The sequence below is a fragment of the Heteronotia binoei genome, chromosome 5, assembly GCF_032191835.1.
Source record: "Heteronotia binoei isolate CCM8104 ecotype False Entrance Well chromosome 5, APGP_CSIRO_Hbin_v1, whole genome shotgun sequence".
NCBI lineage: Eukaryota > Metazoa > Chordata > Lepidosauria > Squamata > Gekkonidae > Heteronotia > Heteronotia binoei.
Window position 1 is genome coordinate 90,979,223 of NC_083227.1, and position 27,749 is coordinate 91,006,971.

At 42.2% G+C, this 27,749-nt stretch overlaps 1 protein-coding gene across 1 annotated transcript in view; it reads left to right on the forward strand.

Moving 5' to 3' along the window:
- The window catches only part of SUSD3 (sushi domain containing 3), a 69,752-nt gene that overhangs the window by 35,320 nt on the left and 6,683 nt on the right, over positions 1-27,749 (forward strand). The window contains exons 2-4 of the mRNA XM_060239809.1: positions 4,804-4,992; positions 8,877-9,024; positions 13,165-13,329. Of these exons, the coding sequence (XP_060095792.1) occupies positions 4,804-4,992; positions 8,877-9,024; positions 13,165-13,329 (502 nt within the window). The remainder of the gene's footprint in view (positions 1-4,803; positions 4,993-8,876; positions 9,025-13,164; positions 13,330-27,749) is intronic.

Genomic DNA, 27,749 nt, shown 5'->3' on the forward strand with positions numbered 1-27,749 from the left:
AAAGCATCCCCCTTTGGTGGGGTTAGGTAGGGGTCTGTCAGGATCAACCTTTCTGTTTGCCAGCCTGGCATGGGAGAATGCAGACCATCCTTTGGGGCTTACCTGGAAGGTTCCTTTCATTGAGTTGCCCGGCTCGTGGTTGGACCTTCCCGGTTTGTTGCCTATTTGCTGAGGTGGCCTGGTGTGAGCTGTGGTGTACAGCTCTAGCCAGTGGCTGGGTTGCTCACCCATTAAATGGCAGGGGAGGTGTCTGTTGAGACCCCTGGCCCTGACCAGGCCGCAGGTTTTGTTTAGCCCTTGCTGTTTGTTAATAAATTAAATAAAGTGGCCCTTAGTTTAATCCAGTTATTGCATCTGACTGATTTCAACCTAGGGGGGGGGGGAATTCGTCCCAACCACCTGCAGCCTTGCCGTAAGGATGGAGGGACACATTTGCCATCCTTGGGGGAAGAGAGGAAGATTGACAGCCCAATGGGTTTGTGCTTGGGGGTGGGGCTGGCTGCAGCAGCAGCGCACCTTCCCTGCTCGTGCCAGTTTCATCTGGCGATCGACCCTTCAGCCCACCCTGATTGGTATGTAGGCATTTGCTGGTTGCCTCTTATTAGGGGGGGCGGGGTAGGAATTTTTTGATCCCCAGCTGATTGGTGGAACTGCTGGGGTGTTTTTTTGCTTACCCTACATAGCTTGTCAGTGGATTGGGAATTTGGCTATAGGGAGGTGCTGTTAAATAGGATGGTCACTTTGGTTGTGACAGGTTTCTGTGGTTAATGAGCTTATGCAGCTAGAGGAGGACCAGAAAGCATCCCCCTTTTTTGAGGGTCTGTCAGGATTGACCTTTTAGGTTTGCCGGCCTGGGGTGGGAGAATGCAGACCATCCTTTGGGGCTTACCTGGAAGGTTCCTTTCATTGAGTTGCCCGGCTTGTGGTTGGACCTTCCCAGTTTGTTGCCTATTTACTGAGCTGCCCTGGTGTGAGCTGTGGTGTACAGCTCTAGCCAGGGGCTGGGTTACTCGCCCGTTAAATTGCAGGGGAGGTGCTGTTGAGACCCCTTGCCCTGACCAGGCCGCAGGTTCTGTTTAGCCCTTGCCATTTATTAGTAAATTAAATAAAGTGGTTTAATCCAATTATTGCGTCTGACTCTTTATTTCAACCTGAGGGGGGGGGGGCAAATAGACAAAGCTGAAGGGCTACCAGCTGACTAGTCTTAAACAACTCTTGGAAGGGGTCCAAGATAAGGGAACGTTAAGAATTACATGGATCAAGAAATAAGCTGATGAGCTGAAATTTTTTTGATTCTCTGTAAATATTTTCAGAGACAACTGACAACATAAAAAAAAAATCAAACATGATACCGCATGAGCGATGTTTTCACAGTATTACATTGCTGTTTGACTAATCACAGCAATGAAATGTGGTATATTCAATTTTTTAAATAGAACTTTCAGAGGATGACTTTTTAGGGAGTGAACTTTTGCATTATTGGAAGGCAAAACAAACTTCTTATGTAATTAATAAAAGAAATTAGCTAATTATCAGATCAGAGCAATTAATTACCAAAATAAAAGAATATCAGAACTGTTGTGTCCTAGGCTCAAATGGGAGAACTGTTACTTTTGGAGGGAAGCTGAACAAGCCAAAGCTTGTACTCCACACCAGGGTTCCAGAGAAGGCCTAAGCGTGCCCAATCAGGGGAAGGATTGAAACATAAGTAGCCAATCAACATCTAGGCTCATACTGTACCCTGATAGGCCCTTAGGGCCCTGTAAATAGCCAATCCATGTACATAGTTAAGGACCAATCAGAAGGGGGCAAGAATTGTATAAAGGAGCGGGAAGTTTGAATAGAGCTCAGTCTGTGTGTGTGTTCCTGAAGTAAAGCTTGCTGAAATCACTCTCCGACTCTGGTCTCTTACTGCGCCGACCCCAGTACTTTACAAGAACAAAGGACTCTTTCGTGTTAGGATGTAATACTGCCTAGAGTGGTAGCTCTCCAGACTGCAGAAGGTGGCTCACATGTCTGAATGTTCCTCCCTACAAAACATTCTCTGCCCATTTTTAAAAAATATGGTGGAAGGATTTTAGCATCTCGGAAGGATTTTAGCATCTTCTGATCTTTTATCTGCAGGGAATTTGTTTTGTATAGAGGAACATTTCACCTGCAATCTCGTCCAGACACAGATTTACTTTCTCAGTTAAGAATAAGGCCACAAACTTCATGGAGTTCAGGTGAGGGATTAGTCAAGGAGATGAAGTAAATGGTCCAGAAAGATATAATTTGCATTAGATGGATCAAATGTTAAAAATCCAGACCATCACTCTAGCCATAGTCAAAAAGAAACAGCACAAGAGAAGCAAAAGACAAAGAACAACTCCTTTGATCTCTCCAACCTGAAGATGATTCTGGCAAAGGAGGAAATCATGGATCCGAGCTAGGAAGTCAAGTTACTTCCAATCTTCCCAGTATATTCCTGGTTTGTCTGCAGTCTGGTCAACTGAAGCTAGGGTTGCCAAGTCCAATTCAAGAAATATCTGGGGACTTTGGGGGTGGAGCCAGGAGACATTGGGGATGGAGCCAGGAGTAAGGTTGTGAGAAGCATAATTGAACCCCAAAGGGAGTTCTGGCCATCACATTTAAAGGGACTGCACACCTTTTAAATGCCTTCCCTCTATTGGAAATAATGAAGGATAGGGGCACCTTCTTTTGAGGCTCATAGAATTGGACCCCCTGGTCCAATCCTTTTGAAACTTGAAGGGTATTTTGGGGAGAGGCACTGGATGCTATGCCAAAAGATTGGTGCCTCTACCTCAAAAAATAGTCCCCCCAGAGCCCCAGATACCTGCAGATCAATTCTCCATTATACCCTATGGGAATCAGTCTCCATAAGGAATGAAGTGCCCAGCAGACATTCCCCCGCCCCCAGTTTCTGATGACCCTGAAGTGGGAGCAGGTGCTCAAAACCAGGGGATCCCCTGCCCTCACCTGGGGATTGGCAACCCTAACTGAAGCATGGTTTACATAGGCAGCAGGAAAAAACCCCTAAAAAACAATTTCTGAAGTGGTAGGGTTGCTAGCACTTTGGTCTCTCCAGGTGAAAGAGATCAGTTCACTTGGAGAAAATGGCTGATTTGGAAGGTGAACTCTATGGCATTATACCCCACTGAAGTCCATCCCCAAACCCTGCACTCCTTTGGCTCCATCCCCATTATCCAGGTATTTCCCAACCCAGAGCTAGATAATTTATGTTGTATTTTTAAATTGTTTTAAAATTTTTGTAATTGACTTTGAGTCTCTGTAAAAAAGGGAGAGTATTAATGCATCAAACAGATGAGGGATACAGTCTATTCTGTCACTTCAGTGTGCTTCTACCTCATTTCCCTTTAAATCTGCTGTTTGTGTAGATTAAGCCTTCTTGTCATGGAACTGCTCCTAAATTTTAGAGGCCTTTATTGTACCTTTCTTGATCTCTCTGTTCTGCCCAACCTGTTGTTGCCCTTTACTTTCCCCTGCTTTCGTATTGTCTACCTAAGAGTATCTGAATTGCTTCTCATCATAAATCAGATCTCTTGCTGGCACTACCCTAACTGGTACAACCTCACCTGTGATGGAGGGTTCTTCCTTAAAAATGGAGTTGGACCTGAAATGACTTATGCTGACAAACCTCTGAAAATTCAGCAACATGAGGTGACCATTTGAATATTCTGTCTAATTACTGTATATCTGGGAAATATTAGCCATTATGATCAGAGTCCATTAAAATACTTAACTTACTATAAATAGGTTGATACTTTGAATTTATAGACTAGTCCTATCGACTGGCTTTTTCTGTAGCATCTAAAACAGTCATTTGCTTTGCCATGTTGGTGAATTGTGTTCTAGGTTTCTTAAAGTGATTGCTGCCACCCACTGTGGCTGACAGTGTGCTCATAAACTGGGAGGGGGGTGGGTGGTGCAGTAAATTTATTGGCCAATGCTGTACTAGTTTCGAGTGCAAGCTGAGGTGCAATTTATAGATGATAGGAGGAGAATGCACTGGTGAAATCAGTGCTAAATTTTATTGATTATTATTATTTGTTTATTTATATTCCATCCATTCCCCCATAGGGACTCAGATAATGATAAACCTTCATAGGGTTGCCAAATCCTATAGGGTTGCCAGATTCATGTTGGGAAACTCCTGGAGATTGGAGATGGAGCCTGGAGAGAACAGGGACCTCAGTGGGGTACAATGCTATAGACGCCATCTTCCAAAGTACCCATTTTCTCCAAGGGGAACTGATCTCTGTTGTCTGGAGATAAGCTGCAATTCTGGGGGGTCCCCAGGTCCAACCTGTAGGCTGGCATCCTTACCCTTCTGCCTTGATAAAGTTGAAGTGGGAAGAGAATAACTTGTTTAAATGTAAAAATAAACCAGAAGAAGCTAAACACACATGTTTTTGAACACCTAGAACAAAATAACAGTTTCCCTGCACTGTTCCTTGTATTATGCTTGTGGTCATAACACTGTTATATTCTATTATTGTATTTTACTCTCCTTTAAGCCAAACTTGGCTCCCAAAGCAATTATAAACCAATGTAAATATCAACTAAAGTATAGTTTAAAATTGATTGAGAGAAGGGCTCCTGTTGAAAGCCTTGACCAGGCATGATGGGAGGATTCTGACACTTCCCTTTTCTCCTTCTGATGGCAGTCAGTACCTTTAGTAATATCAGAGTGGGGGAATGTTAAAGACACTACTGTTTATAGGACTTGCAGAGTTTTATTGACAACTGTGTTCCCCTATGTTTTGTTTTTTAAAAAAATAGGGCAATGCAGCCAGATATTCCCACCTCATTTTGGCACATCCCAACTAATCCATGGCAATGGCACCACCATTGGCACAGTCATGGCATTCCAGTGCTCTGCAGAACACCAGCTGATTGGACAAAGGGTTGTCACATGCATTTGGAAAGGAAATGAAACTCAGTGGACAGCTGACATCCCTGCGTGTAAGCGTAAGTATTTTTACCAAACTCTTTGAATGGTTCTTTGCTGTATACCATACCACCAGCAGAGCTGGTGTTGGTGGATGCAGTGGGGCAGAGTAAATTTTATTTCTTATTATTATAAAGAAAGGGGTTTTGTGCAGTTTCACACTGGATAAAATGTCGCTGATTATAATAAAATTACTGCATGAGCAGTTTGGGTTGTTTTTTTTTTTTTATAAAGCACACTCGATGCAATTTCTCAGGAGACTGGAGATCAGGCCAGTAAGTCTGCTCCTTTTATGTAACATATCTGTTATGAGCTTTTTTAAAAAAAAATTTAATGCCACACTTTTGAAAAATGATTGATCTGAACATTAGTGAAGTGCAATTAGGCTATTGCCTGTGGATAGCCGAGAAAAGCAGCTATCATATTGACAAATAGGGCTTGAATGGCAACAATATTAGCTGCTTCTCACTCTGTACTTTTCCTGGCAGGGAGAACCAGTTTGGTGTAGTGGTTAAGTGTGTGGACTCTTATCTGGGAGAACCGGGTTTGATTCCCCACTCCTCCACTTGCACCTGCTAGCATGGCCTTGGGTCAGCCATAGCTCTGGCAGAGGTTGTCCTTGAAAGGACAGTTGCTGTGAGAGCCCTCTCCAGCCCCACCCACCTCACAGGGTGTCTGTTGTGGGGGAGGAAAGTAAAAGAGATTGTGAGCCGCTCTGAGACTCTTCGGATTGGAGGGTGGAATATAAATCCAATATCTTCTTCTTATTATTTATTACAATCAGGGACAATAGTTGCACTGGATGGGGGAGAGAGGGAAAAGCCTCAAGCTAAACCCAAAGTGTTCAGCATGCAGCAAATCTAGAGCTCAAGGAATACTTAAGAGATGCACATCTGATTTTAAAATGAGAAGGGTTTGTAGTGGCTTGTCTACTTTTCTGAAATTGCTTGCCCAGCTGAATTATAACTGAACATATGGGTTAAAATTGTGTGTCTACCATAAGCAGCTAATAGAGAATAATTGTACATCTGCAGTCTTTAAACTCAATACAAAGATATCTTAATGAAACAAAATATTTATTTTCTGTATTAACATCTTGCCATGCAATCAAGGCTTTTTTTGCAGAAAAAGGTCCAGCAGGAACTCATTTGCATATTAGGCCACACACCCTGGTGTCAACATTGTTTTAAACAGGGCTTTTTTTGTAGAAAAAAACAAGCAGGAATTTATTTGCATATTAGACCATAACCCCTGACACCAAGTCAGCCAGAACTGCGTTCCTGTGTGTTCCTGCTAAAAAAAAGCCCTGCATGCAGTTGTTTTAGTAAATGTTGAAACAGTGATTCTTTGCTTAGTGCTTGTGTGGCACAGTTGTCAAGAGTATCACTGGAATCTCCACTCTGCCATGGAAGGCTGCTTGGTGATCATGGGCCAGTTATACACTAAGCCTAACCTTCCTTAAAGGAGTGTTGCAAGGGTACAATGGAGGAGGAGGTGAACCATGTATGCTGCTTTGGGTCCCATTTGGGGAGAAAAGCAGGAGGTAACTGAAGTAAAGCAAAACATATGTGGCTGTTGCTACTATGATACATTAAGTTGTGACATCTTTCCTGCACAGAATCACCCTTGTTTTTAAACATGTTTGTGTAAACTACAGAAGACAAAATACCCTAACAGCTTTTCAATCTGTAGTAGGGTCCCCTTCTCTTAGGAAATGGTTGTCTACTTTTTGCTAATTCTGTTCCTGGGACTTTAACAATAGTCCAGCATACAGATATTAATGGATGGGACAATAGCCTTTAGCTTCCTTTCTGCATGTCAAGCTGCTGTTGAAAGTACAGGTGAGCAAAAAAAAAAAAAAAATCACTATTTTGGGGTATATTGAACCCCCCACCCCAAAATCAGTATTTTCTGATATTCCCAAATCCCAATACTGAAATCCCAATTTTTCCCAGCTCTGTTATACCCTATGGGGACCATTATAGTAAATACAATGGGAAATTGATCTGGGCAGGCCTGGGGTGGGGGGGCTGGCTTTTGAGGTAGAGGCACCAAATTTTCAACATAGCTGCTGGTGCCTCTCCTCAACCCCCCCCCCCCAATTTCAAAAAGATTGAACCAGGGGTCCAATTCTATGGGCCCCCAAAGAAGGTTGACCATTATATTTGAAAGGAGGGGAAAGGCATTTAAAGGGATCATGGTCCCTTTAAATGCCTTCCCCATGCCACAAGTTCACTCAGAAGGCATTTAAATAGACTATGATCCCTTTAAATGCCCTTTATCTTCAGCTATCTGAATCTGAAAGATCCTGAATATTTTTAGGAATATTGGGTCTCAGCTATCTTGGAGATTAAAAAAAATTCTGATCTATGTCTGGCCGAAAGAATAGCTTTTCGGCTATTTTTTTCTGTTCAGATATAGTTGAATGTGCACCTGTACTTGAAAGCACAAGAGCCCAGCCTGCCAGAAAAAAAAATTGGCCAACACTGAACCAGTATAATTGGCTATATGATAACAGATGCTGATTAAGGTTTCTACCCTACTTCATCCTAAAGGATCAAGTGGAGCAGCTAATTGTTTAGATGAAAATATGTTACGCAAACATGCTCATACTTATTACTAGCTTAATCCTAGTTACTAAAAACTCTATAACTCCAGAGAAAATTAGTTTCCAAAATATGTTCAAACAGAGGTTTTGGTGACTTCCTTAGAGAACACTATTCATATTTGTGGAGGAGTCATCCAGAATGCCTCTTTGTATGTTCTTGATGGACCTTAGTTTATCAACTGCAGCAAATTATCTCTTGCACCCAGAGATGTTTCCCCTCCATCTGACACCTAGGTAATATGCAGAGATGTCCTTAGAAATTAGGGCATCATTATTAAGGACAGTATGTTAAGATATTAGCCCTAAACATCTCTCTGATCTCCAGTCCTGCTTGGCAAAATGCCTCTCAAACCCCAAACAACATGTCCTCTCTGTGCTTTTCAAGACAGCTTATTAGCAGACTGTGTCTTGCAGCTTACTCTGAGGCCAAGCCTGATGAACAAGCTAAACCATCTCTTTTCTATCACTGTGTCCTTTGGATTATTTTGCTCTTCACCCATCCTTTTTCTTCCATACTGTTCCTAAGCAGCATCAGCATGTCACCAAAAAAGGCACTCAACAAAGAAAACGCTTTGCATCTCCTGCTGCAAATTCAGCTGCAGGGAGTACTGCATAGCATGACATAGTGGAAAGACTGACCCTGATACTGGGTATTTGAAATGTAAACAGAAACCCATTAAATATTGCCTGCCAGGTAGGGTATTAACTTGCAGAGCCATCCAACCATTAACTCATCTAGCATTCCAGAATGCATTCTTTCTTTCTTTTTCTTGTTAAATGTAGTGCTTTGAGGTTATTGGTTTGTACCTTAGGTCTAAAAAATGCAGTTGCTGCAAAACTGAACACAGTCTTCTAACTCTTTATGGTTCTCCACAAAAGGGCTTTTTATTCTTTTAGTTTTCCCTGCCTATAAACAAGGACATCAAGATGAACAGGAAAGTTGTTGAGCACTTAGCAAAGTGCAACACACAGCAAATAAGCTGTGTTTGGTTTGGTGGTTCACCACTCAGCAATCCTAACATCCTGAGATGGTTGTCTTTCCTTGTTCTTGTCTGCGTAGAGCTGTATTAATTGTGATGCCAAGTTCCTTGTAAAGGTTTTATTGCTAATTTTTAAACAGGATACTTTAAAATAGTCTACTTTTAGATGTCTCTGGAATGACATGGAGTCAAAACAATATCAGCCAGCATCTACTTAAGTCAAAGGTTTCCTAGTTCATTATTATAACCATTATTATTGGCAGCAGGTACATTTCAGCGTGGATGTCAATCTGTATGTGTGTTTGCTTTGTTCCAGCAATATCCAAATTTGAAACCTTTGGATTTAAAGTTGCAGTGATTGCCTCCGTTGTCAGCGGTGCTATTATTCTGTTGATGTCTGTGGCATTTTTAACCTGTTGTCTTATCAAATGTGTTAAGAAAAGTGAGAGAAGAAGAGCTCAAAGGTAGGTCACGTGTCTGATAGGAAAGGTCATTTAAGATAACCAAAGGTTTTCAGGTGACATTGGTGTACAAGCCCTATGACAGGCAGATTGTTGACTCCCCCCCCTTTCTCTTTTACTGTACATTTATTTGAAAATAGGGGACATCTGGCCCAGGAAATGAGAATGACACACTGTGAAGAGATTTTCAAGAGTGCATGTTATCTCAAGATCACTTATTATAGGGTAAGAACAAAGTTCAAGTCCAGTGGTGCCTTTAAGATCCAAGGTATAAGCTTTCATGGGCACACACACTTCTTCAGATACAGTGAAATGGAAATTCCCAGTCCATAATATAAGTAGAGAGTGAGCAATAGAATACAGAATAATAAAGGTATTTAACAGATTTAAGGAACAAACAAGAATAAGAAGCTTAGTTTATATGGTTACCGTTTGTTTGGGGTTAATTCCAGGGGAGAAACATAGTGAAGGAAATAAATATGTCAGAATTGGAGACTGATGGACAGATGTACCCTTCTTAATGTGGAATGCTGAGGGTAATTAACTGAGACATTACCATTATGCTCCATTTGTCACCTCTCAAGGATGGTGGCAACCTCACAGCATCTTCTTCTTTGAAGTTGGATGATTTACTGTGCAGGGTTATCTCCTTTGTCCCCAGACCAGAGAAATTCCAGCCCACCATTACAAATTACATTACATTCTACTATTCATTACATTACATTACAATCTACTATTCTAATTACTCCGGACCATAGGACGCACCTTCCTCCGTGGGGGCAATCCGCTGTCTCCGCCTCTGATTCCCCCCACGCCTGCCTGCCTGGCTCCAGATTCTTCCAGCAAGCACTGGGATCACTCCACGCTGCCCCCACCGCAAACCCAGCGCTTCGCGAGCGCCAGCTGTGGAGAGGGCAGCGTGTTTCCTCCGTGGCTGTCTGCCTGGCTCCAGCTCTGACGCTTACAGCAAGCGCCAGGATCGCTCCCTCTGCCCTCCGATCCCAGCGCTTGCTTTAAGCATCAGAGCTGGAGCCAGGCAGACAGGCACGGAGGAAGCACCCGCCCCCTTCGCAAACCCAGCGCTTCGCGAGCGCCGGCTGTGGAGGGTGCAGCGTGCTTCCTCCGTGCCTGTCTGCCTGGCTCCAGCTCTGATGCTTAAAGCAAGCGCTGGGATCGGAGGGCGGAGGGAGCGATCCTGGTGCTTGCTGTAAGCATCAGGGGAGAGGGGAATAATGTAAGCTGTTTTGGTCTCCCCACACACACTGTGGAGAAAGACTGTCCTTTTCCTATGAAGAGGCTGCAGGGGCAGATAAAGGGAAAGAAAAAGGGTTGCCAACTCCAGGTTAGGAAATTCCTGGAGATTTAGGAGTGCAGCCTAGAGAGAGTGGGGTTTGAGGAAGGGTGGGACCTCAGACAGGTACAGTGCAATTTCCTCCTGGGGAACCAGTGTTGTCAATCTGCAGGTGAGGGCTGGAGATCACTCAGAATTGCAACTGCTTTCCAGGTGGCAGAGATCAGCTCCCCTTGAGTTTAGGGGGAATGAATGCCTTCACTTGGATGGGAGGGAAGACAGAAAGGGTGGGGAGCACTCGCCCAGAGCCTTTTTCTAGAGCCCATTATATTTTACTTCACAACGGGCCTTATTCCTAATGTAATATAATTTTGATTGGTAGCCCCACTTCAATTAAGAAGATGCTGTAAGGTCACCTCCATGCTTGAGAGGAGATGGATGGAGCATAATGGCAGGATCACAATTATTAATCTCAGCATTCCACTGTTAAGGATACATCTGATCATCAGTCTCCGATTTTGACATATTTCTTTCTTTCACTGTTCCCCCCCATAATACACCCAAATAAATGGTAACCATTTATACTTGTTATTCCTGTTTGGTCCTTGAATCTGTTAAGCATCTTCATTATGCTGTATGCTAATTTACTGCTCTCACCCTCTAGCTATATGTATGGACTGGTAATTTCCATTTCATTGTATCTGAAGAAATGTGCATGTACAAGAAAGCTAATAGCTTGAATAAAAACTTCATTGGTCTTAAAGATGTCATTGGACTCAAACTTGTTCTTCTGCTTCAGATCAACATGGCTACCCACCTGAATTTATTATAGGGTAGTTATTTTAGGATATGCACAACTGCTTTGGTTCTGCAGCTGCATGGTCTCCATATTTTAAATGGGCACTCAAAGATATCCCCAAAAAGAAAATTCAGATGTTATATACCATGTTACAGAACAACAACAGGTCTTCCCCCCCCCCCCCCCATTTTATTATTCCATTCACTTTTAAGAAGAACTTCTGTTTTATTAAGAGTAAATACTTTATATTAAGCAGTAGCTAATGTTAAATATTCCAAAAACAGGTTAAGGGCCTCTAGTGGGAGAACATAATTTGCATTTTCCACTTCAGGTAGTGAAATGCAAAATAGTAACAGATTCTAGCTCTATAGACTGAACATCTGTGTTGAAGAAAAGTCATGAAACTAAATGAATTTAATGTTTTTGCCTTGGAAAAAAAGGCTGTGACTGCAGCGCAGACAAGCAGATCAGAAAGGTTCAGCTATATTTCTCAGCTAAAATATTACCATCAACATAATTGCAGTACTTTTGCCTTTACACATCATGGGAGCTTTATTAGCCTTCTCTGAAATCAATAAGTATCAACTGATTTCAAGTGTTAGAGACTGTGGGCATAATCAGTCCTTGTCACATCCTTTCTCCTCCCAAACTGGTCAGCAGTATTTGTACATGCTGTTATAATGGTCACAGGAAGTAAGTATCAAAAGTGAAAAACTGCTTGGGTTCAAAATGAGTGGTTTGTCCTGTGGTGGTAATATTACTGTTGTTATTATGGTCATAAATATTGAAGATGAGCAGGGAATGCTCCTGAAATTGACTGCTTTTCTTATTTGAAAGATAAGTTAAATATAAAAGTTGACCATTGGTCCTGAAACTACCCCTTCCCAGTCCTCCTCCCCAAATGTGAAATGGCATATTGTGGATACAAATGACAATTCCTTCCCCTCCCCTCCCCTCCCCCCGCCTTGGCCACTGTAATGTTTTACAAGCTCTTATGTGTTTCAGAACCACTTCCAATATAACAGCAGTCATCTCATTTCTTAGCACAGGCATCCAAATATTATGGTCTCAGTTCTTAGCACAGGCACCCAAATATTATTGTCAACACACATGTTCTTTTTGTGCAGGAATGTTATACTGAAGTGGTTGTTGCTTGTGTTTGCACAAACCGCTCTTGTGTCAAGTGGACCATCTTTTAATAGTAGGGTTACCAGCTTTAGGTGAGAAATTTCCTGGAGATTCTTGGGGTGAAGCCTAGGGAGGGCAAGGTATGGGGAAGGGAGATAATTGTGTAATGCCATACAGTCCAACCCCCAAAGCAGGCATTTTCTTCAGGGGAACAGATTGCTGTAATCTGAAGACCAGTTGTAATTCTGGGAGATCTCCAGACTCCAGCTGGAGGCTGGCAACCCTACCTGATGTGAAGGGCTTTTGTGTAGAAAAAGCTCAGCTGGAACTAATTTTCATATCAGGTCACACCCTCTGATGCCACCATTGTTTCCCACAGGGCTTTTTTTGTAGAAAAAGCCCGCCAGAAACTCATTTGCATATTAGGCCACACCCTCAGACACCAAGCCAGCTGGCACTGCATTCCTGTTCAAAAAAAGCCCTGCTGATGGGTAAATATAATCAGAAGTGGTAGCTGGAAGCAGATGAAAAGTGAAGCAAGGCATTCCATACTAGGGTTTTTTTCTGCATTCTCATTTTACTATTTCTTTTTGTTTTTCCCCTGTTCTGTGTGTGGTTTGCTCCCTCTAGTAGTTGATCCAATATCACACAGATTTATGTCCAGCATAAAAACCTGCAGTTTAAATCTGTAGGGAGGTAGGCTGGAAATAAGACTGTGTGATACCAAATTGACCACTGGAGGGAGCAAAACACATATGGGACAGACCCCCTCCCCCTTGAAACAGAAACTTAACCAGCAAATAAAGTGAATATTTGACAAAACCCAGGATTTCCACACTGCTGTTTTACAAGCGCACACACCACTACAAAAATTTAGGTCACATCTCATATCTGCTAATGCTTAAAATGGTGTCTCCTTTTCCAGAGATATGCAGCTGTGGTACCAGCTCAGAACAGAAGAACTGGAAACCATTCAAGCTGCCTACTTTGGTTTTAAGGGCAGAAACAACAACAACAATAAAAAATCCAAGAAGAAATCTGGATTTGGTGATAGTTTTAACATGGCCTATGACAACCAGGGCTTCTGCAGGTAAGATCATGAAAGGAGACTGTTGGAAGCAGATTTTCAAATGCTATACAGAATTGAAAACTCTGATTTTCAGTCAAGTCTGTTAACTCTCCATCATATCATATGTACAATTATAACTGTCTAGGCTTCACCCTGCAGAATGCAAAAATACCTTTGTCATTCCAGGCATTTTCAGTACAGATGCTATGCTGCAAAATGAAACCTTTGATAATCTTCAGTGCTGTTCATTCAGCCCTTGCCTGTATGGAGTGATTCACTGGTTTAATTTAGTGATACCATTTTAGTGAATATTTTAGTGTGTATTGTGCATTATCTTTGAGTGATGCCCCCAAAGTAAAGTACAGCCTCAAGTATGTATACATTGGCACTAACTAAGTAGGGCTAGGAGGTAGCTGAATTTGGTGTACCACCAGAAAATGCATCCTTTCAGATTCAGAATCCTATCAGATTCTTCAACCAGTTGCAAGCTTATCATTTTTGTTTCCTTTCTCCTAGACTACAAGGTATATGTATTATAAGAGATGCATAATGCAGATATCCTGATAGAATCTACAGCCTTTCACTTGTATGTTCTCTTTGTCCAGGTAGTCCAAAATCACATGGGGATAAAATATTCAAGAACTATACATTTTTATCCTCTACTCATTGTGTGTGTGTGTGAGAGAGTGTCAGCTGGGCAAAGCATCTGGAAAGAATGAGCAAGCTTTCCTTCATACTTTTGTGATGCCATACCAGCTCATCTGCTAGGCAAGTTCCTTGGCTGATATTTGCACGCAGAAGCACAAACCAGCCAATGAACTATCTCTGCAGAATACCGCAACTGCTTTTTGCTTGACATCAATTATGCGCCATGTCTTCCATACCTTGATAATTAGCCAGACCAAGCTTTAGTGCCTCAGAGCAATAGCCTCAGTGGGGGTAACCTCCCTTACTTTCATTTAGTGTTTTAATATGTAGAGTCACCTTGCTGACTATTAAGATGTGTCACAAGCTGGCCCTAAACAGCAATATGTACAACTCACCAGTTTTTTTTGGGAAAGGAGACCTGTTGAGAACAGCAGGGAGCTGAGCTGTGGATCTCCCAGTAGCAGAAGCAAGGACTGATTGAGCCCTAGTACATCAGTTGTATATTTTGCTCTGCTTTCCAATTTATTACTGCTTCTTTGTGCTGCTAGCGATAAGAATAACCATAAAAATGGCAGCTGTGCATTATAGTAAAACACAGATTGAGAAATAGGTGATTCTGTAAATAAATGTGTTACTTTAGGTTAAGCTCCATATAGCTAGACATCAGAATGAGGCTAATGGTCCAATCCTATGCATCATTTCATTCCCTTCAGGCAGTTAAAATAATAGCAGTGAAGCACAGCTGTCCACATGTTTTGCCATTTACAGGAAACCCTTTAACTAAATATTCTAGTTTGTGTAAAACTTGGGCTAAGGACAAGTTAGGACTGCTTGAATAAGCAGTCCTTCAGCTGAGGCAGAAAGTGGAGCTTCCCTCATCTCATACCTGTGCCTTGGCCTCATGGGCACTACTTCTGGTTCTGCCTCTGCTAGCTCTGCCAAGAACAAAGCAGAACTTAGAATTAGTTTGTTAGTCCAGTCCATAGTCCAGCAGGAACATAACGAAATAGAAACAGTTGATTGACAGTATCTTCTTTGAGCATCCTAACCAGCCCTCCTAGACAACATTTTGGTCTTTTCCCCCAGTGATGGTGCATCATCTGTCATGCTGGCTTATGGGAAGCAGATACAGAGCCACTTTTCAGGAGCAGGAGATTGTGGGCTTTTCCACATTCTCATTTTCCTTGCTTGTGTATTCCTATTGCTTTCCCCTCCTTTTCCTCTTGTGTTTTACTCCCTCTAGTGGTCAATTTTATATTACATCTGCAGGTATTTATGCTAGACATGCATTGATGTAATATAGAATTGACCACTACAGGGAGCAAAACATGCATGGAAAAGTTAAGAAAATCTGAAGCTCAAAGACACACAAGCAAAGAAAATGAGAATGCGGAAGAGTCCTGGTGTCTCTTTTGCTCATCAGTTTTGCTCATCAGTCACGCATTGACTGGGATGAGGAAGAGAATGACTATTTTGCTCTTTGATGCCTTATAATGTCATAGATAATGTTTTCACATTTCTTAAATTTAATATATTATAATGTATGACATAATTTTCTTTGCTCATTGTCCATGCTGTATACAGTCTTTGCTGGATGTTCATTTCTTGATTTCCAATTATTTACCTTCTAGTTTATCACTAGGTTAACCAACCTTATGCTCCTAGGGGAAAAAATGAGAACAGTAAATAAAGTCTAGCAGCTATTTAATCAATTGTTGAGCTTTAAGGGATTTGAATGAGACTTATATAGCTAATTACACAGCGAATATACCCAAAGGCACTTTGTCAAAAGGATTAAGAGCCAGTTTTTAATGCTAGGCACCTGCATGCTACTGAGTGCTGACTTGGGATGAATATGCAGTCAATTTTTCTGGTATACTTTGCTTTAGTTTTCCTGCTAGTTATTTTAAATCTAAACATTAATCATGAAGTGTATCATCTAGCAAATAGTATGTCGTTATTTGTTTCCCTAAAGCTACAAAATACTTTTAAAAACTCTTCCTTGTATTATTCTCTATGCATCAGAAATGGATTGACTATTTTTACAAAGGACTATGTATCCAAGTTTAGGTGATGTTTAGTTCAATGCAGAGTTAATTTACATATGTGAATCTTTCAACAAATTAGACTATCAGATCAGTTCTTAAATGCTTATTTATCTCAGTGTGTGCAAAAATCTGGGAGTTGTTACATCAGAAAGTAAGGCAAGCTTTACTGAGGAATCAGATATATAGTGTGAGGATAATGGCATCTTCGGGGCCAAGTTATGCTCCTTCCTCTTGTTTACCTGGGCCTGTTCAATTCATCTGTGGCTCTTGTTAATTTGATCATGGTAGCTCCATATCTAGTAGCTCCATATTTGCCTTGACCTGGATGACCCCAGCTAGCCCGATCTCATCAGATTTTGGAAGCCATGCAGGATTGGATGGGAGACCACAAGAATGCCCAGGGTCACTACACAAAGGCAGGCAATGGCAAACAGGAGGAGGGGAAATCCCATCCTTCCCCTTGCTCACCCACCAGATAATTCACTAGCCTGCCTGCAGCACTGCAGCAGCTCCCCCTCTCCTGCTTCTCACCCCTCATCTTCCTCCCTTCAGCAGAAAGAGGAGGATTCATGTTGGGAGCTTTGATGGCAGAAGGAGTGATTAGTAGTAGTTCCCCTGCATCTACAGCACTGCTGCCACCTCAGAAGTGGGTGGGTGGGGAGACAGGGCAACTCCTTCTTCCCTACTCACAGAAGAGAAGCAGCAATGGCAGGTCTGTGTCAGCAGCCTCAGTGTCTGGGGGTATGGCAGCTCTCACTTCTCTCCCACTTGCCTGCCTACCCACAAAGGGGTGGCAGTGGCACCAGGGCTGGTTCCAACGGTGGACTCTCCATTCAACCAGCTTCTCCTGCTCCCAACTTCCCTGCTCTTAGGAGGTTTATGTTGTCTGTTCCTTTTTTGGCAGGGACTTAAACTCACCACAGTTTGGGATGGGAAACACATTTTTCTGCAAACCTTAGTGGTCCCCCAGTCTGCAGAAAAATTCCTCCTATCTGAGCCTGGCCCCATTTTCTGGCTGATTGATCCACATGGGAGTCAGTTTCAGAATCAGATATAAAATAGATTATATGAGTAAAAATACACTTAACTCATAATCTGTGTATTTGTGAAATGCTAGATATTTAATCATCTGATTAATTCACTAAAAGAACACCAGAAATCAACAAATCTGTTTACATAAATTCTTGCTATATTAATGCTTTATCAACTTTAGAATATTTTTTTTAAGTGACAATTTATATATAATTTGAAATAGTCATGTTCCAAAGCTAAAGCCAAAGTGCTTCTGAGCTAAGGGAGTCCCTCTTCTCTTGCAAAATATTCAGAATATGAAAAGGTAACAATGTTCCACAGCAGTAACATCAGAACTTTAGAGAAAACAATTTTATGTCCCATTAACTTCAGTTCAGAGAGTCAAACAGTAGGTCAGAATACTGTGTATGGAGCAAGATGGAATTGACTGAAGTACAAAGGGAGAGAAAAAATGTTTATCTGGAGCTCTGTAGCTCAAACTTTGAAGTAGCTCCTGTCACAGGGTTGTGGTTATTGCACTTGCTGTAATAACCTCTTCTCTTCACAGCTGGGTATTCATCCCACCAGGGGATCAGATATTGCATTATCACAGAGGCTTCTGAGGTAAATTCCTGTTGTCTAGATTGAGGAGTGTCTAGCAACTATGAAGCATAATTACATTGTTTTGGGCACTCTCTCATTTGTTTTGGGAAACAAGAGATCACTCCAGATTAGGCAAATCCCCTCTGGAGGTTTACCAGGAGCAGGAAGAAGGCTGAGGCTACATCGCAGGCAACATTGTGACATCACTTCCAGCATGTAACGGAAGTGACATCATCACATCAGCAACATCCAGGCAATGCTTTGGTGTTTGGTCAAAAACTATGATAGAAGCCGTTTTTACCATATATCAGGGGTGTCAAACTCATTGTTATGATGGATGGATCTGACATCAATGGGACTTTGTCGGGCCAGGCTATGCGTGTCATAAAATATAATGCCGTATAGTGGAGATATAAACTACACAAAGAACACAGACAAACACAATTGAAGATATTATTTTTTAAACTTAAAATACAAACATGATTAAAGCAGTAACACCCCTGTAATATTTTGTTTATTTAATAGTCTTTGATATCTGACACCTCCCAAACGTTCTTCCTGCCCTTAATAGATGGCTGCCTAAAAGGGGGAGGGGATAATGGGATTTGGCAGTGCAATTTTTAAAAATAAAACATCAAGGATTACAGCAGAAACTAAAAATATAAACTAAAGAAGTATAAAATACTCTGAGCCTAGGAAAATATGAAATGGCTGGGCATTGCAAGCTTCTTCCCCCCCCAGCCCCACCCAAACCCCAGTCTACTCAGCGTTGCAGGGTCTCAGGGTTTTTTTTTAACAGTGTGGTTTGAGATAATAATTTTGATTGTCCTCTTCAGCACTTGTTCTGCATTGGAGTCCCACATTAGAAGGGGTGTGTGTTAAAATTAATATTCTTCTGTAAAAGGAACTATTTTATAATTAAAACACATTTGAAATACATCGCAACACATAAAAAGTTGCAAAGAAAATGTAGAATGGATTTTCCACATTTTCTCTGCAACTTTTTCTGTGTTGCAGTGTATTTCAAAGTAACCCAGAGAAGCTTCTGCCAGTGAAGAGGAGCTGGGAAGCTTGGCAGCCCCAGCCTCTGCTTCCTGTGCTCAGGGCAGCTGGAGCTTGAGCTCTGAAAGGTGTAAAGTAAGCACAGACAGGGGAGTGGGCTGGGGGGTGGGGGGAGACAGAGAAGAGAGCCACAGGATGGAATAAAGCCCTGGGTGGGCTGATTTAACACCTCTGACATAGAGTTTTATGCCCAAATGCTAGAACACTTCTGGTACATGCTGGAAGTGACATTACCACATTGCTGGTGACATAGTCTTGGTCTCCTGCTCGTTAAAGTAGCCCCCCCCTCAAAAAAAAATCCCTCACCAGTTTTCAGAAGGGACCTGGCAACCCTACTCCAGAGGCCAGCAGGTAACTCCAGAGGCCTCTAGAGTTGTTTCCCATTTCCTGATGAAAGAAATACTTAATGTTGTGCCTAGGAGCAGTGGTAGGAGAATTTTTTTTTTTAAATGCAGCGTTGCATATTTACTGGAAGTGACAAAGTGTAGCTGTAGGAATTGCTGGGAACTTTATGAGAGAAGAGGGGAGAGGCAGAGCTGGCTCACCCACTAGGCAAATTAGACATTTGCCTAGGGTGCTGGGCAGGGAGGCGCTGAATTGGCCCCCCCCCATACCTAAGACAAATGCCTAATTGCCCAGGTGCAATTAGGCAGCGGGGGTGGGTGGGCCACCTCCCCCCCCCCGCCCTTGGGGCACTCAGATGCCAGCCTCCTGCTTACCAGCTTTGGTATCAAGCAGGAAAAGGCTTCGCTCCCCCCTCCCTCCCTGTTCCGGAAGGGAGGGGTGAGAGCAAAGCCTTTTCCTGCTTGATATTAACAGAAGGGTTTCTTGCGATGCCAGGCAAAGCTGGTAAGCACAAGGCTGGCGTCACTACGCTGAGCACATGGCGGGGCGGTGGCACGTAGGCCCTGGGGGGGGGGAATGGAGTGCAGGGCTGCGTTGTGGTGCTGCAGAAAAAACAGGATGGGGTCGGCCTGGGGGCATGCGGGCAGTAAGTCTGCCTGAGGCACCACGCGCTTTTGGGCTGGCCCTGAGGAGAGGATATAGTACAGAAAGAGGGAGAGAGAAGCAGTAAATAGTAAAAAGAGATCTATTAAAATTATTTGTGTGAGAGATCCTATAGAAAGCAATGCTAGATTCAAGTCTAGTAGCACCAGAGACTAATAAGATTTTGAGAGGTGTAAACTTTGGGGAGTCAAAGCTCCTTTCATTAGATACGAGTTTGAATGGAGATCTCTGAGGCTTTATGTCCCAGTCAGAAGATGGGAGGAGTGTTGCAAAGAAGGAACTCAGAAAGGATGCAGAGGTACACTGTGCATAGAGCAGAGGGGAGATGTTTTGGGGCAAAAAATTAGCTTCTGTTGTGACATAAGTATCCTAGGTCTCTATTCAGCCCGAGGGGGGCATTGCCCTACAGCCAATTATCCTCCCCTTGCTGCCTGAGTAATTCTTGGTTCCAATCCTCAAGTTTTGCCAAGGCCCCTGAATCACAAAGACTAGAGTCTGTCAGAAATAGAGCATCTTTTTCTAACTACACATGAGCAACCTATCCACTCACGAGTGGGAGAGCACCCTAGAGGCCAATGCAGTATCACAGGAGCATTAGGGCAAACTCCCATTTTCTATAAAGAGGAATGGTGTGCGTTTCTTTCGTGCTCTTTTTAGCCTTACCAGCACCAATGGAATCTGAAGGAGTTATAAAACATACTGCCCTCCCAAAGTATCCAGGCCACCAGTTAAGATCTGCCTCTCTGTGCACTTGCCTTCAAAGCTGAGATAGATAGCGGCTATTTTCTATGGTGGGACCTAGCCTCTGGACCTTTACCTTGAGACTCACCTGGTACCTATCTCCTTTACTTTCTTTTAGGCATCAGGTCAAAAAACACATATTTTTACCTTGGCTTTTAATTAGGCTTTTTAAAAAAATTCCACCAGCTTTTCAAATGCTCTGCTTCTGCTTTATGGATTGTTTTAACGCTGTTTATGTCCAGTAGCTGGTATTTAATGAATCATTTTTTATATTATGATGTAGTTTCAATTGCAAACTGTCACAAGCAGGACTCTGAAGAGGCAGCATAGAAATATCCTAAAGAAATAAATTGTGTAGATGCTCTCTCCTTTCAAAGGAGGTGTTATGTGTGCATGAGGGGGCACTGGGCTTAGAAGAAGGGGACAGAGAGGCATCTTGTCTAGCTTTCCTCCCTGCCCCAAAGCTGGAACTGGCTGCAATAAGTACTTTCCTGATGGGAGGAAAAGTTGTCTTTGAAAGTAAAAAATCCCCCACTGCAGAAAAAGCCCAGCAGGAACTCATTTGCATGTTGGACCACACCACATGACATCACCATTGTTTTGCACAGAGCTTTCTGTAGAAAAAGCCCAGGACTTCATTTGCACATTAGGACACACCTCTTGACACCAAGCCAGCTGGAACTTCATTCCTGTGCATTCCTACTATAAAAAAAAGCCCTGCCCACTGCCATCATAGTTTTTCTTCAATAAATTGGTAACCTTGTTCCTAGCCCACTATTTGGAAGCTGCTTTTCTGTCCACTGTAAGTGCAAATCATTTGCGCAAACAAAAAAGCATGGAATCTTAAGAAAGCATTTTGAATTTGAAATCCAGTTTGTTCAGCAAATAAATTTATCTTTCAGGGACAGTAACAAACCATTGAGTATTTTCTTGCTTGAGTGGTTTCAAAAGAAATGCTTCATTTTTTAAAAAATGGATATCATCTCTGTCTCAAAGGGCTAATAAGAGACATTTCCAGCTTTCCATAGACAGTTTTGTCTGGCTCAAAGGCTAGTGGAAAGAAGTGACTGGTTAGCCAATTGCTGGGGAAGGTGTTGAAAAGCCTTGTATTTGACTAGGTGTGAGAGACTGTTTTATACCTTAGCTGCAGCTGGTACATATTACCATGCAAAATCTTTTTGTAGTGATGCTAATTGGTGCTTTCCCACAGCAATGCTTGCAGGGTATTTTTAGCAGTTTGCTTTTAAAAGAATGATAGTGCAATTCTAAACAGAGTTATATCCTTTGAAGCCCCATGAAGTCAGTGGGCTTCGAAAGGTACGATTCTGCTTAGGATGGCATTGTGCAAAAGTTGATACCATGTCTTTTCTGAAATGTTAAATTAGAATGCTTTGCCAGTGTGTATACTGAACAATATACATACCAGTAAAGCACCCTAATTTAACATCTCAGAAAAGGCATGGTACATGGTGGTAGCCGTATGGGAAGCAAAGCCCTGACCTGAATAGGTTGGCTCAATCTCATCAGAGCTCAGAAGCTAAGCCGGGCTGGCCTTGGATAGTCTTTGGGTGGGAGACCATCACAGAATACCAGGGCTACTACAGAGAGACAAGCAATGGCAAATCACCTCTGAATGTCTCTTGCCTTGAAAACCCCATGGGGTCACCATAAGTTGGCTGTGATTTGATGGCACTTTCTGCCATTATGCTGGGCAAAAATGCAGCAAGCAAAGTGGTTCATTCAATCAAAATGAGCTTTCAGAAGAGCAAAATCCTGTAATAATTGGAAGGAACAGAATCATAATTGCATGCAGTGAAGCTGTCTGTTGCCCTTGAGAGCTTAAGGTCAAAACATTTGGGGAGGGACGGTGGGTCAGTGGTAAAGCATCTGCTTGGTAAGCAGAAGGTCCCAGGTTCAATCCCCGGCATCTCCAACTAAAAGGGTCCAGGCAAATAGGTGTGAAAAACCTCAGTTTGAGACCCTGGAGAGCCACTTCCAGTCTGTGTAGACAATACTGACTTTGATGGACCGAGGGTCTGATTCAGTATAAGGCAGCTTCATATGTTAAGGTGAGTTTCACAGGGGCATAGGCCTGTGTGCCTTACTGCTGCTGGTTGTGGCAATGGGACTTCCACAGGGTCCTTACCCCAGTTTCTCAGTAATGGGGCTGTCTTCCCACCCCCAGGCTACTGGAGCCAACTGCATATTGTTATCATTATAACATTATACCAATATGTATATCCATTTCTCTCAATTCACAAATTTCATTTAAAAAAATCTTTAGCCTCGGTTATTGTGGAAATATGTATTTTCCCCTTTATCTTAACAATATAAGGAACTAGAGATTAGAGAAAAACTGGGGAAACCCCAAGAGATATATGAATGCAAGTTGGATTGTCAGCCTCCAGGTGGGGCCTGGAGATCTCCAGCTTTTACAGTTGATCTCCAGATGACAGAGATCAGTTCCCCTGGAGCAAATGACTTACATGGGAGGGTGGACTGTATGGCATTGAACCATGCTGAGGTCTCCCCCACCCCCAATCCTGCCACTCCCCAAATCTCCAGGTATTTCCCACCCAGAGCTGGGGGGAAGCAGTAAAATAACCACTCCCTTACAACATTGAATCTGGAACAGATAACTTGTGTGGAAGTGGCCTAAGCAAGAAGAAATACATTTGAGGTAAAATAGGCCTTTTTACTTTTTCACAGCTTCTTTTCTGGAACAGAAGGCGATGGAGTCAGTGAATTTCTGTGCAATCCTAACTACACTGTCCTAGGAATAAGTTCCACTACATAGACCTGGGTAGAATTATAATAGACATGCTTAGGATTGCTCTCTTTGTTTCCCAATGTACAGGAGTGTATAAATTGCACCTGCAGAAGCAGGCGTTAGCCTTCAGTAGCTTATCGGCAGCAAATCTCTAACAGTTATACCCTTCTAAACCCATTGACTTTAATGAGTTTAGAAGGGTTTAACTCTGCTTAGCATTGTTCAGTTCTTTGTGTTATTCCCAAGTAACAATCATACCCCTGTGTAAGGTAATTTTAAATACTTGAATTTTAAAAATAGATCACATAATTTGAAAAAAAATAATAAATTGTCAGATAAAGCTGTAACCTTCAAGGTACATTTCTCAGACAGGTTAACTTCTGCAATTTTCTCACTTGGGGGAAATAAGGAAAAGCAAAATGAGGATCAGCATCACCAAAAGCCTCTGCCTGGTTCAATAATAGGTGCAGTCTTAAATATCATCCCATAGCATTTGAATCTTCTTGCATTTGAATGCATAATTTCTTTGATGACTGTAGATTACAAACAAAATAAACAAACAGCAAAGAAACTGAGACATACAGATTTTTAAATATATTGAAATGTTTTTTTAAACTTATGCTTTATATTATAATGGCAATGGGGTTATGTTTGCAATCTTTGCCATTTGCTTGAATGGATATTTATAATTTTCTCTGAGGATACTTTCTATTGGTTTGTTACTATTACCTTAAACTCTATGTGCCATAAAAATTTACCCTCAGGTAGGAACTCCGCGTCACTCTTCTTTTATTATCAGGAAATGAAAGTAAAGTTCCCTCAGAAAGTGGATCAGGAGAAGAAAAACACTTCTCTGGATATCTTATTTTATATTGTTTATGATCTCATCTTGAGACACAAGGAAATTGAGATGTAAATATTTTAATAAGAGTTTATATTACAGTTTTAAATACTTTTTGTAAGTTGCCTTGAAAACACTGTGGGTTAAGCAAGCAAGGTAGAAATATTTTTAAAAACTGAAACTGAGTGAACACAAAAGCTGGATCACATGATACTTTTAAAACTGATCTGATTTTTGTACATGATGAACAGTCACAGCTGCTGCTTACAGAGACTTTACACTAAATGTTTTAGTAGTAGTATTGCCAACCTCCTGGTGGGACCTGGTGATGTCCCAGATTCACATTTCATCTCCCGGAGAAAACAACTGCTTTGATAGGTGGACTCTATGGCACTGTATCCCACTGAGGTTCTTCTGCTCCCCAAACCCTGCCCTCTCCAGGCTTCACCATCAAATCTCCAGGAATTTCCCAACCTGGAATTGGCAGCCCTATAGGATATACAGTAAATATACCTATAATGCTTGAGGGAAGTGTTCCATGAGGGACCAGCCCCATTCCTCTGTTTATCATTGTTTTTGTTACATTCAAAGCAATCAGGGTTAACTCTGGGTAGTTTTTTGTGATATTTGCAAGAACCATCACACAGGCCTAATGTGATGATCAGGAAAGTGTCTTTCTTTGCCCTCAGTTTTTGCCTGAGGACTGGGTACTCTGGCAGCTTACTATTTCCCACATAAGACATTATGATGAAGAATAATTGCTATTTTCTTCTTTTAATATTCTGTTGCAAATACTGTAGTGTGTGTGTATGCTTGTTTATAAAGGAGCCATTATTGTTTCCATAATAGCTGCCTTATTACCACTGAGTGTTGTGCAGCTTAAAACAAGAGAAGATTTCTGCTCACCCTTTTTCAGAAGAAATCCCCTTGCAAAGCAAATTATAGAAGAGAATAATACTCACAATGTCTTACTGTGCCATAATGCTCTTACTGCAAGCTCTATTAACAATATTATCCCTTCTGGCAAGGAACAACACAAAGAAGAATTAACTTGATTCTTCGAAGTCCATTGGAGCTCATTTGTATCTTCCCAGTTCTTGGAAGAACTAAACTGAGATCAGAGCTACAAACAATAGTACAATCATTAAGAAGCCTTCCCACTAATTCTGCAAGCAAGAGCTGAATTTTCTGTGGATAAACAATCTGTGTGCATCAGTGATGCAAGTGCATATCATGATGTATTCCTTTCCATGTTGTGATGCTTGTCCAAGCCCTTTGGATTAGGATAGAAGCATCTTGGGAGGTGCATTCAGGATGGCCAGATATCCATGCTCGGTTAGCTGTCTGTTGATACTGCAGAATCAAGGTTTATGTTGCCAGAGGGTTGTGACAATTTCTAGATAATTACATTGCTTCTGATACTTATAGTCTGATAAAACTAAAGAATCTATCCTGTTAGTTTTTGTTAGAACATATATTGACAACAATTAAGACATCATGGCTGGTTACAGATGGGCAGTTTACAGATGGGGACAGCAGGTAAGTGGATCTAAAAAGTGGATCCAAACATGCACATCTGCCTGCTGTCCCCATCCTGTACTCATCCCATTCTGGCCTGATGGGACACCGCCTCAGAAAGGTGCTACTTCCAAAGTGGTACCTAATTTCTGGGATGGCTCCGAGGTGCCTCCCCAGCTGTCTGGGTGGCTGGGAAAGTGCCCTGGGAGCAGCAGACTGGTGCATGAGTGCTCTGGATCCTCCTCCAGGGTGCACACAGCCTGTCCCTGTTTTGGACCACACACTGTCTGGATGCTTCCAGGTGCTCCTATTTCTGCCAGCTCACTTCTGGGGCAGCTTGTTGCTATCCTGAGCCAGCGGTGTGGACCCAGCTCAGGTCTGCCAAAGTTGCACTGATTTCAATGGAAGGTAAACACATATAATTGTACCCTGGATTGTGAGGGTTATTCTTAACCCTAGTGTACCACTCGTAAAAAGAAGGAATGTAAATATTTTGGGGACGTAGTCTTTCCCTGTTTCCAAATTCCAGCATAAATAACATTAATGAATAATGAGTGGGCAAATCATATTGGATTTGTCATTTTGATTTGAACTACTGCAGTTTACCTTGGAGAACCATGGCATCAATATATCTAATTCTTCTCTTTGGTCGCAGCTGTGGATACTTAGGTACAGAAAGTGGGGCCATGGGCAGACAAAAGATATTTTTCTACAAATCTGGGGAAAGCCCTAGATTTGCAGAAAAATGTGAAATCTACAAAAATGAAAATTGGAGAGTTAAAACCTGCCAAAATTATTGAAAGAGCACCTGTAGCATTAAGAAGCAGATGCCCTCAGTGACTGTTGCTGGGCGACCACAATGGTATTGCCACCCTCAGAAAAAAAACTTGCTTTCTGCCATTAAAAGGCCAGAGGGCAGGGCCTTTTTCACAGCTGTTTTGGCCTTTGAGAGAGGACTTATTGTAGCCAGCCCTGGTGGCAACCACTGGGTGACTTGCTACCATGCAACTCAACATACCTAGGTCTAGCTACTTGCTGCTTTTTAATAGCAGCCCTTCTCCCCATGAAAGCTGGTGTGGTGTAGTGGTTTGAGCTTCAGACTAGGAAGCCACATTCAAATCCCCCCACTGCCGTGAAAGCTCACTGGGGTGACTTTGGGCCACTCACACGCTTGCAGCTCACCTTACCTCACAGGGTTGTAGTGAGGATAAAAGGGAGGAGAGGAAAAGGATGTATTCTTCTTTGGGTCTGCATTGTGGAGAAAAGTGGGATATAAATGAAGTAAATAAATAATAAACATGACTAAAGATAGAGGGGCAGATAAAAGGTATGTTGGTTGGTGGTGTGAAGGACAGAAAGACACTGCCAGGAGGCACTGCCAGGAGTTGAAAAAGAGGAAATAGTGTGGAAAAGGGATACAAGGGGAAACCAAGTGAAGGGGAGACCCCTGAATAATTAATGAATAACTCTATAAAATAATAAATGAAAATATGCTCTTGTGTTTAAAAAGCAAAAAGGGCATCTGATGTAATGTTGAAGTTGCAATGTGATAAGAAACCAGACAGCCCAAATGGGTGTGAGTCACAGATGTGTATTGATGGCAGACACGCTTCTATAAGGAAACTCCTTGTTGATAGATAAGCAGACACACTGGAAAACTACCAGGGAGAAAGGGGAGGGGGGAAGTGAATCTGATAACTATGAGGGCCAGCCCGCAGGCCTGCTTTGCTTAAAACGGATGGTTTGAGAAGTGAGCAGGGGTGCATTATTTTTGGGAGCTTTGCTGCTCAAATGAACCTTGCTATTGGTGCCAAATAGCAAAGTACCTCATTTTCAATCAGTAAGTGTGTGGCCTCGTTATTCTACTGCTACACAAGCACCCCTTAAAAGCTCTTTCAGGTTTCCTGCTGTACAACTGGGGAGAGGTTACCAAATGGAGGAAGGAGGGGAATCTAAAGACAGGGTGGCAGATACAGGTGGGTTGGTGGTGGCTGGGAAAGAGAGAAGGGAGCAGGAAAAGGTGAAAGGCTATGGGGGCTTTCAGGGAAAGGAAAAAGGAAATAGTGGGGGAGGGGAAAATGAGATGTCCCCTGCAAGTCATTGTATCTCCCCCAATATAATCCTTGGTTGTATGTAGTCAGTAGCCAGTTACTTTCAATTGCAATGTTGATCAGCTTGCTTTATTTTGCGC